Here is an 18,090-nt window from a genome sequence, read left to right on the forward strand (position 1 = left end):
TCCCGCGCTGTCAGCCTGGCTACAGATGGTGCACCCTCAATGATCGGGAAAAAAGCAGGCGTTGTGACAAAGTTCAGAGAGAAAGTACAATCTGCAAATGGAGGACGTGATTTTTTGACTTTTCACTGTATTTTGCACCAGGAGGCTTTGTGTTGCAAGTCATTAAAGATGGATAACGTCATGAAGGTGGTCATCCAAACTGTTAATTTCATCCGATCCAGAAGCCTGAATCACCGTCAGTTTGACAGCCTTCTCAGAGAGAAAGACCACATCTATGGCCTGCCATACCACACTGAGGTAAGATGGTTAAGCCGAGGTGCTGAGGCGTTTCTTTGATTTACGAGAAGAAATTGAACAGTTCATGGAAGAAAAGGGCAAACCAGTGTTAGAATTCCATTCCGCAGAATGGATGCAGGACCTTGCATTTATGGTGGATGTTACAGAGCACCTGAATAACTTGAACAAACAGCTGCAAGGGCGCAACAAAGTTGTCACGCAGTATTATGACAGCATACGTTCTTTCAAGTTGAAGCTGTCATTGTGGGAGACGCAACTTGCCGGTGGTGATGCAGCTCACTTCCCCTGTCTGAAAAATGTGTGCGCGACCCAACATGTGGCAGACATGAAGCGGTTCAAAGATAAAATAACGGGACTGTTACGGGAGTTTGAGCAACGCTTTCAGATTTTTGGTGAACTGGAGAAAGACTTCAACGTTTTTTGCTCGCCATTCACCGTGAATCCCTCTGATCTGCCCGTCAGCATCCAACTTGAAATAATAGACTTGCAGTGTGACTCGGATTTGAAGGGCAAATTTGCCGCAGCTGGCTTGGACACATTTAATCAGAATCTCTTGCCAGGTTACCCCAACTTGACAGCCCTCACTGCAAAACTGTTGTGCATGTTTGGAACCACATATCTTTGTGAGCAAGTTTTCTCTGTAATGAGCATAAATAAAACAAAGCTGCGCTCAAGGCTCACGACAAGCACTTGAATCACATCCTGAAGTTGGCTGCCACTCAGGATGTGACGCCTGATATTGATGCACTGGTGAAAGCTAAAAGATGCCAGGTATCAGGAGTCAAATAAACTATGCAACCCCACTTAAAGTGCTACATGAGACACCCTGATATAGTTCTGTGGTCTGTTATATACTTCTGTGAATCACTGAGGCATTGTGTGTTTGTGTGTTCTTTGTCCTCAGAACTTTCAAATAACTTGAGGTGTTTTATGATTAATAGTGATGTTGTGCTTTTGGACACACTGTCCTCAGGCTCCAGCTTTATGTTTATATGTTTTTATGTTGATGTGCTATTGTTTTTAATTGATTTTATTTTATTTGTATATTTAACCTATTCTTGACTCTGTGGTTCTTGCACTTGTTTGGGGAACAGGATTTCATTATTTGTATCTACATTTCTGCCTGAGAAATGACCCCCTGATATAGTTCTGTGATCTGTGAAACAGTTCTGTTAATCACTGAGGCATTGTGTGTTTGTGTTCTTTTTCTTTAGAATTTTCAAATAAACTTGACGTGTTTTATGATTAATAGTGATGTTGTGCTTGTACTATTTTGGACACACTGTCCTCAGGCTCCAGCTTTATGTTGTATGTTGATCGTATTAAAACAAAGAAAACAATCAGAAGTTGTTGTTTTTAAGTTATATATACCATGATTTTTCCGGTCCGGCCCACTTGGGAATAGATTTTCCTCCATGTGGCCCCTGAGCTAAAATGAGTTTGACACCCCTGGCTTAAAGTCTTGAGTGTTGAAATGCACATCATTTTAAACACAGACTAGCCTAAGGTTATTTTAGCAATGCACACTTCATAGCAAATATTCTGTCACTTATAATGAAATAGCTCTGACGATTACATAAAGAATCACCTTTACTAGATTAAATCTAGCCTAAGTGACTCTTAAAATGAAATAGTTTCAAAAGGTTTAAGTGAAATATGGTGTTTAATTCCCAAACTGACAGGATTGCATGAGTCCTCATGTAATTTGTGTTACTTTCGTCCCCTCACGCTCGTGTGCCCTTGAGTAGTGGGGCTTTAGCAATTATCCATCTGGGGACACGAGACACATAAAAAATATTGATCATGTTAGATAGGATTTTATCTTTGATTGCTCATAGTCCTTTACTATGAGATGAATTGCAATAGAAAAGTGGGGTGTTATAAGGTAAGCCTGGCTTCGATCTGCTTTAGTTTTTGTCAGCTCTCAGCTCACGGCACTCTTCACATCCTTGAAACTATGCAGGATGGATGGAATGATGATTTTGAATGAATCCAATGTTTTTGTGTCTTACTAGAGACAATCCCTACAATAGCCTACTATGGCTGTATTTTTCAATAAATCTACCATTCCATTTCCCTCAATCTTTTATTATGTATGTTTGTCTCACACAGAGGAAGAGTACAAGCGTCTGAGTGAAGCTCTGGCAGATGAAGGCACTTATAACGCAGTGGGCTTCCGCTACAGCGCAGACTACTACGACCCTTCTCAACCCACTGAGGAAGAGGAGGCCAACAGGGAGACGGGTAAGCACACACACATAAACACACACAAATTAAATTTAAAAAATGTAATCCACAAATTACACACACATTACAAAAAATGATTTTAAATGTAAGTAAACTCTCACCTACATATTTACAATACCTCTTGATACCACTTGAAACCACTGAGCATCTTTCTCTGACCTGCCGTTAGGGGGAGAGAGAGGAGAAAGAGAGAGACACACATCTCACACTAGACGCATGAATTCACTGGTGGAGACCCTGTGATTAAACCCTGTGATTAATTCTTTAGCATGGCAGGCTCCCCGGAGTCACATAAACCACTATTTGAAGCCCTGAAGCCATACAAAATAAAGCTTTTTCAAGTTTCAGCACTGAATGTGAAGTAGTCTTACTGGCTAGCTACTGTACTGACTGTTAATCATCTGTGAGGTCCAGTGCTGGGCTCCAGCCTCTTCACTAGGCCCAGTGAACAGCCGATCTGCCTACTTCTGTCTGTAGAGTCCGAACAGTTTGGGCTGCACACTAATATGACCCCTCTGGAAAGGTGAGACTCTCACGAACATGTACATGGTGGTTGTTTTGCACAAGACTTGTCTGAAGGTCCCCCGGTACCAGTTTAAAAGTGAATGGAAGTATATATGGAGACTGTTTAGTGCCAAAAATAAGGGGTTAAATACAACAACAAAGGTTTCCTGATCTTTCTTACAGTGAGGGAAAAAAGTATTTGGTCCCCTGCTGATTTTGTACGTTTGCCCACTGACAATGACATGATCAGTCTATAATTTTAATGGTAGGTTTATTTGAACAGTGAGAGACAGAATAACAACAAAACAATCCAGAAAAACGCATGTCAAAAATGTTATAAATTGATTTTCATTTTAATGAGGGAAATAAGTATTTGACCCCTCTGCAAAACATGACTTAGTACTTGGTTGCAAAACCCTTGTTGGCAATCACAGAGGTCAGACGTTTCTTGTAGTTGGCCACCAGGTTTGCACACATCTCAGGAGGGATTTTGTCCCACTCCTCTTTGCAGATCTTCTCCAAGTCATTAAGGTTTCGAGGCTGACGTTTGGCAACTCGAACCTTCAGCTCCCTCCACAGATTTTCTATGGGATTAAGGTCTGGAGACTGGCTAGGCCACTCCAGGACCTTAATGTGCTTCTTCTTGAGCCACTCCTTTGTTGCCTTGGCCGTGTGTTTTGGGTCATTGTCATGCTTGAATACCCATCCACGACCCATTTTCAATGCCCTGGCTGAGGGAAGGAGGTTCTCACCCAAGATTTGACGGTACATGGTCCCGTCCATCGTCCCTTTGATGCAGAGAAGTTGTCCTGTCCCCTTAGCAGAAAAACACCCCGAAAGCATGTTTCCACCTCCATGTTTGACGGTGGGGATGGTGTTCTTGGGGTCATAGGCAGCATTCATCCTCCTCCAAACACGGCGAGTTGAGTTGATGCCAAAGAGCTCGATTTTGGTCTCATCTGACCACAACACTTTCACCCAGTTCTCCTCTGAATCATTCAGATGTTCATTGGCAAACTTCAGACGGGCCTATATATGTGCTGTCTTGAGCAGGGGGACCTTGCAGGCACTGCAGGATTTCAGTCCTTCACGGCGTAGTGTGTTACCAATTGTTTTCTTGGTGACTATGGTCCCAGCTGCCTTGAGATCATTGACAAGATCCTCCTGTGTAGTTCTGGGCTGATTCCTCACCATTCTCATGATCATTGCAACTCCACGAGGTGAGATCTTGCATGGAGCCCCAGGCCGAGGGAGATTGACAGTTCTTTTGTGTTTCTTCCATTTGCGAATAATCGCACCAACTGTTGTCACCTTCTCACCAAGCTGCTTGGCGATGGTCTTGTAGCCCATTCCAGCCTTGTGTAGGTCTACAATCTTGTCCCTGACATCCTTGGAGAGCTCTTTGGTCTTGGCCATGGTGGAGAGTTTGGAATCTGATTGATTGATTGCTTCTGTGGACAGGTGTCTTTTATACAGGTAACAAACTGAGATTAGGAGCACTCCCTTTAAGAGTGTGCTCCTAATCTCAGCTTGTTATCTGTATAAAAGACACCTGGGAGCCAGAAATCTTTCTGATTGAGAGTGGGTCAAATACTTATTTCCCTCATTAAATGCAAATCAATTTATAAAATTTTTGACATGCGTTTTTCTGGATTTTTTTGTTATTCTGTCTCTCACTGTTCAAATAAACCTACCATTAAAATTATAGACTGATCATTTCTTTGTCAGTGGGCAAACGTACAAAATCAGCAGGGGATCAAATACTTTTTTCCCTCACTGTATATCTCAGATATAGGACAAACACTTAAGAACAATCTTCCTTTAGATTTTTTTGGGCTAATAGAATAAAAAATAAAATAAAAATATTTTTTGATACTTCAAGGAGTCTTAAAATTCTAAATGAAATACCTAAATAATCCTTGAAATGACCTTCTTAAAACAATTCCATATAGTTTAGTAATATAAACGCAACATGTAAAGTGTTGGTCCCATGTTTCAAGAGCTGAAATAAAAGATCCCATACATTTTCCATACGCACATAAAGCGTATTTCTCTCAAATTTGGTTTACATCCCTGTTAGTGAGCATTTCTCCTTTGCCAAGATAATCCATCCACTTGACAGGTGTGGCATATCAAGAAGCTGATTAAACAGCATGATCATTACACAGGTGCACATTGTGCTGGGGACAATAAAAGGCCACTCTAAAATGTGCGGTTTTGTCACACAACACAATGCCACAGATGTCTCAAGTTGTGAGGGAATGTGGAATTGGCATGTTGACTGCAGGAATGTCCACCATAAGCCGTTTTAGAGAATTTGGCAGTACATCCAACCAGCCTCACAACCGCAGACCACGTGTAACTATGCCAGCTCTGGACCTCCATATCAGTCTTTAAAAAAAAAAATCTGACTGCAGTTTGGCGTTGTAACCAACTTCAGTGGGCAAATGTTCACCTTTGATGGCCACTGGCACGCTGGAGAAGTGTGCTTTTCACGGATGAATCCCGGTTTCAACTGTACCAGGCAGATGGCAGACAACGTGTATGGCGTCGTGTGGGTGAGAGGTTTGCTGATGTCAACGTTGTGAACAGAGTGCCCCGTGGTGGTGGGTTTATGGTATGGGCAGGCAGGCAGGCATAAGCTACGGACACAAACACAATTGCATTTTATCTATGGTATTTTGAATGCACAGACATACCATGATGAGATCCTGAGGCCCATTGTCGTGCCATTCATCCGCCGCCATCACCTCATGTTTTAGCATGATAATGCACGGCCCCATGTCGCAAGGATCTGTATGCAATTCCTGGAAGCTAAGAATCTCCCTGTTCTTCCATGATCTGCATACTCACCAGACATGTCACCCATTGAGCATGTTTGGGATGCTCTGGATCGACGTGTATGACAGTGTGTTCTATGCTTGGTCGGTATAACGTATACCGGGGTATTTTGAAATATCCGTGGGATGGTTTTCCAATACCGTTAACTATTTCCAACGTTTGTTTTGTTGCCATTTTAATTTTTTTAGCAACTTTTTAAATACCTGCAGTCAATCCCGTTCTTAATTTCACCTGTCACATAATTTTTCAGTGAAGCTTACCGGTAGTCCCCAGTCACATTATGTTTACAAGCACACAACAATGAGAGACCGGAGCCTTGTGAGTCACTCACTGTTGTGCAGCATGCGGCAGGTGATCTAGTTACAGTATGACATTCATAACTACATTTTTGCAAGCAAGATAACTTATTAGTTATAAGACAACTGTTTAAAATGTGCTAAATGCTCAGCAGTTGTGCATTTGGTTTGCTAGTTAGCTATCTAGTGGTTAGCTTCTTCCAAAATCAAGTTTCGCTTTGTAAAAGCAGAGAATCCCCTCCTGGATCAAGAGCCTTGCTGTCTAATATTTAATATTTAATAGTTAACAAAGAAATAGGTAGTCCTATATGCTTAATTAAGAGTTATTAATGTAACTTTAGTTCTACAAACGTTGGGTTATAGGTTTTGATTTTTAATACATTGTAAGGCTGCATGATGAGACTAATGATGATTTGAAAAAAGTTGCTTGATAGGAATGAGCTCTGCTTTGTTTTTTGCGCAGGCTATACACACTTAAATAGTCTCTCATTCACAATTTGACAAGCGCTTGATAATACCTCTAATTTCATGGCGGCATCCCCTTTGTGGCCGTAATGCTTCCTAAAAAAATCCATGCCTTTTGTGGCCCCGAGTGCTGCATTGTGCCCTAATCCCTGAGTGTGCTGCGCAATCCGAAGCACCTCTCACTCACATGGCTCTCCATCACGTGATCGGGTCTTTCTCACAGGCTACAAGTGAAGACAGGCACATCCGGGATGCACCTGCGTGAGTCCTTATCCAATTCCAAGCTGCATATTGAAGATATTGGAAGAACTGTCCACATTTACTTTTCGTCAGCCAACAAGATGAGTAGGCCTAACGAACAGCAAAAGCACTGGACTATGTCAATCGACTATCCCCCATAGTACAAAAGTCGACCTATTCTGTGCAATAAATAAATATTCCCAAACATTGTCTGGGACAGTTGTGGGGTGCAATAGATGGCAGTAGGCTATAAGCGCGAATGTTCTATTAGCGGGAAAACACCATTATCAAAAATGACCGTAAATGTGATTATGCATGTAATGCTTTTATTATAAAGTTGCATTTTTATGGTGAAAATCATCTTCCCCAAACTTGAAACTCACGCGCTGCTTATGTATGCCAGTTAGGCTCTAAATCCCTTGTAAAGCAGATTAATGTGTTTAATTTTAAGAAGTTATTTGGCCACTTTAGTTGTGATACAAACCTTATCAAAACATATAGGCCAATGGTCTAGGCTACATGAGGTGTGTGACTATGATTAGAAAAAGTCGCAAAAAAAAGGCAGTTTCTTATGCTGGGCACATTCACAAGTAATAATATATCATTCACAAGTGATAGGCTAATATTGTCACCGATCAGACTATTCTTGATTTGATCTTGTCTTTACATATACTAAATAATGTGTGAAATTTGTTTTGATTTAGAATGGACCGTTATCATGCACCTGTCTCGAAAAAATGTCATCTGTGCACTTAAATAGCGAATGGAGGACGCTTTTCCAGTGGTTCATTTTCATGCCAGCCAGGTAGTCTATACTCCTGTTGTAAAGATAAACAATGTGTTTAATATTAGGAATGTTGAGAAATAAATGTAGTAGGCCTAGTCTATAAAAAGCTGATGGGATCCTCCTCTTTTTAGTAGAGGCCATCACTCTGTTTTCTTCGCAATTGCATAGCCTATAGAACTGTTGCGCAACATGAGCTCATGGGCTCTCATGAAGTGCTACCCATGCTAGATTACGGAGATGTAATTTATCACCAGGTAAGGGTGCTCTCGAGCGGCGAGATGTTATTTACCATTTGGCCATCAGATTTGCGACCAATGCTCCTTATAGGACACATCACTATACTCTATACTCCTCTTTTGGTAATCTCTGTATACCCGTCGCAAGACCCACTGGTTGATTCTTATTTATAAAACCTTCTTAGGCCTCACTCCCCCCTATCTGAGATACCTATTGCAGCCCTCATCCTCCACATACAACACCCGTTCTGCCAGTCACATTATGTTAAAGGTCCCCAAAGCGGACACATCCCTGGGTCGTCCTCTTTTCAGTTCGCTGCAGCTAGCGACTGGAACGAGCTGCAAAAAACACTCAAACTGGACAGTTTTATCTCATCTCCTCATTCGAAGACTCAATCATGGACACTCTTACTGACAGTTGTGGCTGCTTCGCGTGATGTATTGTTGTCTCTACCTTCTTGCCCTTTGTACTGTTGTCTGTGCGCAATAATGTTTGTACCATGTTTTGTGCTACTGTCATGTTGTTTTGCTTCCATGTTGTTGTCATGTTGTGTTGCTACCATGCTGTGGTTTCATGTGTTGCTGCCATGCTATGTTGTTGTCTTAGGTATCTCTTTATGTAGTGTTGTGGTGTCTCTCTTGTTGTGATGTGTGTTTTGTCCTATATATGTTTTAATTTTTTTTTATCCCAGCCCCCGTCCCCGCAGGAGGCCTTTTGGTAGGCCGTCATTGTAAATAAGAATTTGTTCTTAACTGACTTGCCTAGTTAAATAAAGGTTAAATAAAATCAATAAAAAGTGTTTGATTAGATTTTCGATAACATTTTCAGTGATGTCAGAGTGAGTCTCCTGAGTGGCGCAGTGGTCTAAGGCATTGCAGTGCTAGCTGTGCCACTAGAGATCCTGGTTCGAATCCAGGCTCTGTCGCAGCCGGCTGCGACTGGGAGACTCATGGGCAGCGCACAATTGGCCTAGCGTTGTCAAGGGTAGGGGAGGGAATGGCCGGCAGGAATGTAGCTCAGTTGATAGAGCATGGCGTTTGCAACGCCAGGGTTGTGGGTTCGATTCCCACGGGGGACCAGAAAAGAAAAAAAAATATATATATATATATATATATATGTATTCACTAACTGTAAGTCGCTCTGGATAAGAGCGTCTGCTAAATGACTAAAATTTAAATGTAATTAGAGGGACAATAGAGTGCTGAGTACCAGGCAGTTAGCAAGTTTGGTAGGCTACTAATGGCCATCAGCATCTTTTAGAGTTTGGAGAAGCCTAATTACCATGACTAAATGGTCACATGGAATTTGATTGCCTTTATGACTCATGACCGCTGTTGTGGCGGTAATACGGTCACCGCAACAGGTGGTCCTCTGTAGCTCAGCTGGTAGAGCACGGCGCTTGTAATGCCAAGGTAGTGGGTTCGATCCCCGGGACCACCCATACACAAACATTTATGCACGCATGACTGTAAGTCGCTTTGGATAAAAGCGTCTGCTAAATGGCATATTATTATTATTATTATTATTATTATTATTATTATTATTATTATTATTATTATTATTATTATTATTAGGTATAACCAATCAAACTCAGATCAGACATCAATAGAGCACACAGATCGTATAATCAACATTTAGATAAATGAATAGCATATTACTTACTGGTACACATTATGATTCTGTATAATTATTTTGTTATTATTAAGGCACTTAATTCTATCACAAAAGCACGTGAATGCATCCAACTTGTATTTACTACCTCAAAACTGAAATGACCACCTTCCCAATTGGTTATGAACACAGCATTATACTACCCCTCCCTCCTGCCCCCCTCTAGCCAACGCCCAGGTGCCCCTCCCTCAGCAGATGGTACAGTACTACTGCTGTGTGTCTGAGTGCTATCATCAGTACTGTCACCTGGCACAGCGCTGCCTGGGTTTACTCAGCAATACAAAACTCCTCTACCGTGTGTGTGTGTGTGCGCGTGTCTCTGTTGTGGTGTCGGTGGCCGGGGCACACCTCGGGCGAGCGGCGGTGCGCCTGATTAAATCAGCACAGGACAAATCTATGCTGGGCTCCTTGGCTGCCATGTTTGGCATTAATGTGCTTAACCTCTACATCCATCTGCAGCCTCCCCACAGTGAACTATCGCATACCATTTTAATCTAATTTCCAGATGACCTGTCCGTGTGTTATTTCACACTGGGGGGGAGGGGGTTTGATGTTGTAAATAATTGTGACAGGGACCACCACCTCCCAGAAAGTTGAGTAAGTAAAGCTGAAACTGAGTGCCTCGGGCAACGTGGCCAAATGAGAGTGGGTAGATGAAGGAGAGGAGGAAATGTTAAGTGCTTGTTGTGTGTCAGTGACTGTAGGTTGAATCCTAATCTCTCTCTTCTTCTTCTTCTCTCTCTCCCTGACCTTGTGGGTTGTTCCCCATCAGAAGAAGCAGAGCCGCAGGAGAGCGAGGAACCCTTCGTGGCGCCCCCGGGCCTGGCGATCCCCCCCGATGTAGAGCTGGTGAGTAACCTGCACAACATCCCACTGCTTCATGCTTAAATATACACAGTGGACCACAGGGGTGCAGAATGGGTTTTAACCCATAAGTCTAAGCCGGGGGGGAGGGGGTTCTAGTAAGCTATATGGATTTTATTTTTTAAAGGTCATACCAAGGATCATTTAGCTATTTGATTTTGAATTTTAAGACCCATTGAAGTATATAAAAAAAATATATATATATATATATTTGATGACTATTTTAATTTGACCATACTGCTATTAGCCCATGCATACGCATTGAATAACAGATTCACTACATGGAACAACAGATAGTCCCCCCAAAAAAATCTAAAGGGAGTTTGTTCTGAAGTGTCTGTCCTATATCTGAGATATATAAGAAAGTCCAGGAAACATATAAGTTACAGGTTTTTAGGGAGCTTTCAATTGGCATGATTACATTTACATTTTAGTCATTTAGCAGATGCTCTTATCCAGAGCGACTTACAGTTAGTGAGTGCATACATTTTCCCCCAATTTTTTTCTTCCCATACTGGTCCCCCGTGGGAAACAAATCCACAACCCTGGCGTTGCAAACGCCATGCTCTACCAACTGAGCTACACGGGACTACAGGAATGTCCACCAGAGCTGTTGTTCATTTCTCTACCATAAGCCACCTCCAATGTCGTTTTAGAGAATTTGGCAGTATGTCCAACTGGACTCACAACCACAAACCACGTGTATGGCGTCGTGTGGGCGAGTGGTTTGTTGATGTCAATATGGTGGCAGTGGGGTTATGGTATGGGCAGGTATAAGCTACAGACAATGAACACAATTGCATTTTACCGTGACAAGATCCTGAGGCTCATTTTTTTTTTAGGTATATGTGACCAACAGATTCATATCTGTATTCCCAGTCATGTGAATTCCATAGATTAGGGCCTAATTAATCTATTTCAATTGACTGATTTCCTTATATGAACTGTAACTCAGTAAATTCTTTGAAATTGTTGCATGTTGCGTTTATATTTTAGTTCAGTATACATTTGAACAATGGTGGGTCCAGGGGTCCAACGGTTTACATAACACTCCCTATTATGAGAGGGAACAGGAAGGGAACGGAGCAGAGAACAGCAGAACTTGCTTGTGAGTGTTGTGTGCGTGATAGACAGTGACTTGTGCGGTATTGATGTTGCGAGGCTGATCAGACTGCAGACAGACCGATAGACAGACACAGACAAGTCAAACGATAAGGCGTTTGATCTGAAGGAGGGTAATGAGGTCATCACTCACATCCTGCAGCCTGGGAGGAGACTAAGAAGAGTCTGCTGTGCTGCTTTAGTTTGCGTCAGTTAGTATCAGGGGCCTGCCGTCTGTCTGTCTCCCCATCTCAGTCCACTAGGACAGACTTTCCACTCCACTGCTGCTGCTTCCCCCATTGACCGCCGGTTGCCTTTCATCTGCAGGCTCCTTCAAACTCAAGAAGGGGAGGCTTTCATCTCAGCATGGCCTCAATTCTCTCTCTCACACACACCCTACAGACTTCAGACTGACACAAACACACACACACCCTACAGACTTCAGACTGACACAACCACACACACACTTACATACACTCAGGGACGCGCACAAACACACACACACACACACACACACACACACACACACACAGTAATTCAATAAAGACGCATCTGACAGAGAGATCTTCCTCACTCTGGCTGTCAAAGTGTCCTCTGTGATGTCCAGACACGCATGCGCGTCCCTTCCACGTGTCCTTGTAATGAGATTTTGATTGGGTACCCTGCGAAGCCCTTCCAATTGCTCCATCTTGAAACGGCCAATTAGACAAAGCCGGCGCTATTCTCAGAATATCTGATCTGAATTATTAATTTGGGGATGCGGCTGTGTTTCCACCGTTATCACAAGTCTGAGTAGTCAGGCAGCACAGGCAGACGCCGGTCTGACAGCCTGGGGGGTGGGGAGAAGGAATCGTCTCTCTCTCTGCTCCTCCTCTCTGTGTGTCATGATTCCATAAGAAGTTCCTCGTTTATCTTCATAATTGCAAGGTTATTTGCTGCTGTTGAGTTTATGCACTCGCAATAAGAGTAGTAGTAGTTGAATATTCAGGCCCAAGCGTCTTCTCTCCAAAGGTTTTCATTTATTATTCAGGTTCTTCATCTTGATGAGAAATGCATGTTTTTGCTCTCTTTTTCTGAGGGTAACTAACGAGAATGATTCATAATTGAAAGTACACAGTCGCATTGATATTGAATAATCGAGTCCCAATGATTTCCATCTTGCAAGTATTTTGTAAATTATTGTTAGTGAAGAAGCCATTAAACCTCAGCTGCAGTCTTTAGGAAAAATAATTTGGTTGAACCCCACCAAGAATTAACTACCACACTTAAAAACCTGTTTCATGTCACGTTGTAGCGTATTTAGCTTTTTCATCTTTGCTTCTGAAGTGATTACTCTTGTGCCTCAGTTATAAAATACAGTTACATTAACTTGCCTAAAAGGAGAGTCTGGGGCCGTATGTATCAAGCGTCTCAGACTAGGAGTGCTGATTTTAGGATCACCTTTGCCTATTAGATCACAAATAATAATGTTACATGGACAGGGGGGACCTGATCCTAGATCAGCACTCCTACTCTTGCTTGATACATACAGCCCCAGGTTGTCACCTATCCTTAACCCCACACTTCATTTGACTTACAGTGTGTGTGCTCTTCCTCTCTCCTTTCCAGCCAGCGACCACCAAAACCCATGCCATCATCGAGAGGACCGCCAACTTTGTGTGCCAGCAGGGGGCCCAGTTTGAGATTGTTTTGAAAACCAAGCAGTCGGGCAACTCCCAGTTTGACTTCCTGAACTTCGAACACTACCTGAACCCCTACTACAAACACATCCTGAAGGCCATGAAGGAGGGCCGCTATACCTCCGCCTCCGACAAGCAGGACTCACAGGGTGAGTCACAGAGATTAACAAAAAGGGTTTATGTAGAATGAGTTGTACATCATGTATGGGAGACGTAGTAACATATACTATCTAATACATACACTACCAGTCAAAAGTTTGGACACACCTACTCATTCAAGGGTTTTTCTTTATTTGTAATATTTTTTACATTGTAGAATAATAGTGAAGATATCAAAACTATGAAATAACACGTATGGAAACATGTAGTAACCAAAAAAGTGTTAAACAAATCAAAATATATTTTATATTTGAGATTCTTCAAATAGCCAGCCTTTGCCTTGATGACAGCTTTGCACACTCTTGGCATTTTCTCAACCAGCTTCATGAGGTAGTCACCTGGAATGCATTTCAATTAACAGGTGTGCCTTCTTCAAAGTTAATTAATGTGTTTGAGCCAATCAGTTTTATTGTGGCATGGTGCGGGGGGGGGATATACAGAAGATAGCCCTATTTTGGTATGAGACCAAGTCCATATTATGGAAAGAACAGCTCAAATGAGCAAAGAGAAATGATAGTCCATCCTTACTTTAAGGTCAGTCAATACGGAACATTTCAAGAACTTTGAAAGTTTCTTCAAGTGCAGTCGCAAAAACCATCAAGCGCTATGATGAAACTGGCTCTCATGAGGACCGCCACAGGAATGGAAGACCCAGAGTTACCTCTGCTGCAGAGGATAACTTCATTAGAGTTACCAGCCTCAGAAATTGCAGCCCAAATAAGTGCTTCACAGAGTTCAAGTAACAGACACATCTCAACATCAACTGTTCAGAGGGGACTGTGAGAATCAGGCCTTCATGGTCGAATTGCTGCAAAGAAACCACTACTAAAGGACACCAATAATAAGAAGAGACTTGCTTGGGCCAAGAAACACGAGCAATGGACAATAGACCGGTGGAAATTTGACCTTTTGGTCTGGAGTCAAAATTTGAGATTTTTGGTTCCAACTGCCATGTCTTTGTGAGATGCGGTGTGGGTGAATGGATGATCTCCGCATGTGTATTTCCCACCGTAAAGCATGGAGGAGGAGGTGTTATGGTGTGGGGGTGCTTTATTTAGAATTCAAGGCACAGTTAACCAGCATGGCTACCACAGAATTCTGCAGTGATACGCCATCCCATCTGGTTTGGGCTTAGTGGGACTATCATTTGTTTTTCAACAGGACAATGACACCTCCAGTCTGTGTAAGGGCTAATTTACCAAGGAGGAGAGTGCTGCATCAGATGACCTGGCCTCCAGAATCCCCCGACCTCAACCCAACTGAGATGGTTTGGGATGAGTCGAACTGCAGAGTGAAGGAAAGGTAGCCAACAAATGCTCAGCATATGTGGGAACTCCTTCAAGACTCTTGGAAAAGCATTCCAGGTTAAGCTGGTTGAGAGAATGCCAAGAGTGTGCAAAGCTGTCATCAAGGCAAAGGGTTGCCAATCAATATATTTTGATTTGTTTAACACTGTTTTGGTTACTACATGATTCCAGATGTGTTATTTCAATGTTTTCATGTCTTCACTATTATTCTACAATGTAGAAAATAGGAAAAACCCTTGAATGAGTAGGTTTTGACTGGTACTGTAATACATGTGGAAATCTTAGAGAACGGGCACAGAATACATGTTAAAGTGATACTTCGGGATTTTGGCAATTAAGCCCTTTATCTACTGCACGCAGAGACATAAAAATGGTATTCACGAGTTTATCTGACTGGGGAAATGGATAAAGGGCTTCATTACCAAAATCCTGAAGTATCCCTTTAACAGCAGAACACATTAACATAATTCAGAATACATGGAGTACTTATTACTATAGTATGCGACTGTAGTATGCATTGTTTGAAGCTCAATGTTACCATCATAGCTAAGCCAATATGACACCAAAATTTGCAAATCAACAAATCAACCGTTACTGTGAACCACATACCGGATTTTTAACATAGCCGTTAGCAATTTAGTTAGAGTATTTTCTTCGACTACCTAGCTCAAATATTAGACGTCGGATTAAAACGAGACTATAATGTCCATAAAGTGACCATTGGATTTAAAAAGTTTCGGATTGACTAAGTTTGTAGGTGCAACTGTTTTTATTAAATGTATAATTTCTCTCTTTCACGTGCACATTTCCGTCGATTTAAGAACCAACGATGTGATACCTTTTTGTAGCATTTCTGACATTAACATGTTTTCAGCCGAATCTCAGATGGCTCAGAGTTCTATCTAACCGGATCAAGCAACAACACAGCTGCTGCTGCAACATGATGCCAGTCATAAGAAGTAGAACCTAGGCTACTGTAGATAGATAGGTATATGGTGGTATTCAAGCTGTGGTTAATCAATAAATGCAAACCAATATTTTGATTAGTTAGGTAGCTAGCTAACTTTACCTATCTAACGTTAGCTTGTTTGTCCAAAGTCCAGCAGCTAGCCTCTGCAAAGAAAGGTAGCTAGCTATATTTGTTTATGGAAGGTTTGTTACACAAATAACTTCAGCCATTAGCTAGCTAGCTAGAGCCAGACAACAACAGCTGACCTGCCACAGAAGCAAGCTAACGATAGCTAGCTCACGTCCAAATGCCAGTCCTACATTTTTCCACAAACCATAGCTACCTAGCTACATCAGTTCAAAACCAACACCAAACTTTGGGCTAATTGCTAACTAGCTACTACATAGTCCAAGCTACAGTAAGAGCTAGCCATATTTCACTGTCAGACAGGACACAACTCAAACTGTGGCTGAGAAAACAAATGCTTATGTAAACAGCACGGTTGTGCAGTGCAGTGTGCAAATGCATGCTTGTTAGCATATATTTTATTGACCTGTTTCGAGCATCCAGAATAGAGTCCAGTATGCTCCTTCTCCTGTCTTCTTGACATTTTAATCCAAATCTGTGCTGATCAAAAGTGCCAAACTAACAACTCTGCTATTTGACTGCATTGATTGTATTTACAGCTCCAATCAGGATGCTGGGCTACCCCATGTGTTGGATATTTGTCAACAACTCTGCTGTGCACAACCATTCCAGTGGCACAGCGCTCAGAGTGGGGGGAGGGGGCTAATGCCCTCCTAAACCCATTTTACATTTACATTTTAGTCATTTAGCAGACGCTCTTATCCAGAGCGACTTACAGTACAGCTTCAAACCCGGATTATATAAATGTGTAGGATACAACACTTTAGGCTAGAAACAAGCTGGAAAAGGCACAACAAAGACGCGGCTCTAGTGTACATAGGGATATCTTTGTTTAGTTTCTATGGCTGAGTTATACGACCTTCAAAGTCCAATGACTTAAAACCATTTTCCTGTACTTTGCTTTCAATGGGAATTGTAATATTTTACAATGTAGACAATTAGTAGGTTAAAATCACTCGATGCACACTGATTATGTCATTGGAAACACTTATCTTCCTCCATCTTATTTACTACAAAATATATAAACGCAATTTTTGCATATATTGATGTTGGGGTTGTGCTGAAGATGATGAATATGAAGTTGAACAATTGTAATATTTCTCTTTAAAGGTTACAATAGCACTGCCAATGGCAGACTTGGTTGCTCCAATTTTTTTTTTGTATAATGCACCTTTAACAGAGAATTACCTTCCAGTGTAAAAACCATGGACATTAAAAACAAAATTTAAGTGAGAAGTAGGTATTGGTCTGAAGCTGAAAAATCTAATAAATTCACATGAGCACCACAATGCCATCTCCACCCATGCTCTACCAAGGTTTTCCAGCACACAGCTTTGACCTACTTCAGTAGCTATGTTGGTCTATTGTATTTAAATAATGTGTATGTAGGTTGCTTAGGATTCAAACCTTCTCAAACAGCCTAATTCATACTCTTCAGAGGAATAATGGACTTTACAGTGTCCTGATATTAAAATAATGTATAAATACAGTATATACAGTGCATTTGGAAAGTATTTAGACCCCTTGATGTTTTCCACATTTTGTTACGTTACAACCTTATCCTAAAATTGATTTTTTTAAATATCTTCAATAAATCTACACACAATACCCCATAATGACAAAGTGAAAACAGGTTTTTAGAAATGTGAAACAGAAATACCTTATTTACATAAGTATTCAGACCCTTTGCTATTAGACTCGAAATTAAGCTCAGGGCATCCTGTTTCCATTGATAATCCTTGAGATGTTCCTTCCAGAAGGTCAACCATCTCTGCAGCACTCCACCAATCAGGCCTTTATGGTAGAGTGGCCAGACGGAAACCAGTACTCAGTAAAAGGCACATGACAGCCCCCTTGGAGTTTGCCAAAAGTCACCTAAAGGACTCCCATGAGAAACAAGATTATCTGGTCGGATGAAACCAAGATTGAACTCTGGCCTGAATGCCAAGCGTCACATCTGGAGGAAACCTGGCACCATCCCTAATGTGTATGAAGCATGGTGGTGGCAGCATCATGCTGTGAGGATGTTTTTCAGCGGCAGGGACTGGGAGACTAGTCAGGATTGAGGGAAAGATGAACAGCGCAAAGTACAGAGAGATCCTGATGTTCCAGGACCTCAGACTGGGGCGAAGGTTCACCTTCCAACAGGACAACGACCCTAAGCACACAGCCAAGACAACGCAGTAGTGGCTTCGGGACAAGTCTCTGAATGTCCTTGAGTGGCCCAGCCAGAGGCAGGACTTGAACCCGGTTTTAAATATCTCTGGAGAAACCTGAAAATAGCTGTGCAGCGACGCTC

The 18,090-nt window shown here is 41.9% G+C and overlaps 1 protein-coding gene across 3 annotated transcripts in view; it reads left to right on the forward strand.

The window, feature by feature from the left end:
• Positions 1 to 18,090, forward strand: part of LOC121583493 (splicing factor, suppressor of white-apricot homolog) — a 172,686-nt gene that overhangs the window by 12,128 nt on the left and 142,468 nt on the right. For all 3 annotated transcript variants that reach the window (XM_045225112.1, XM_045225111.1, XM_045225113.1), the window contains 3 exons: positions 2,410 to 2,541; positions 10,358 to 10,434; positions 13,159 to 13,378. In XM_045225112.1, coding sequence (XP_045081047.1) covers positions 2,410 to 2,541; positions 10,358 to 10,434; positions 13,159 to 13,378 — 429 coding nt within the window. The remainder of the gene's footprint in view (positions 1 to 2,409; positions 2,542 to 10,357; positions 10,435 to 13,158; positions 13,379 to 18,090) is intronic.

The sequence above is a fragment of the Coregonus clupeaformis genome, chromosome 15, assembly GCF_020615455.1.
Source record: "Coregonus clupeaformis isolate EN_2021a chromosome 15, ASM2061545v1, whole genome shotgun sequence".
Classification (NCBI taxonomy): domain Eukaryota; kingdom Metazoa; phylum Chordata; class Actinopteri; order Salmoniformes; family Salmonidae; genus Coregonus; species Coregonus clupeaformis.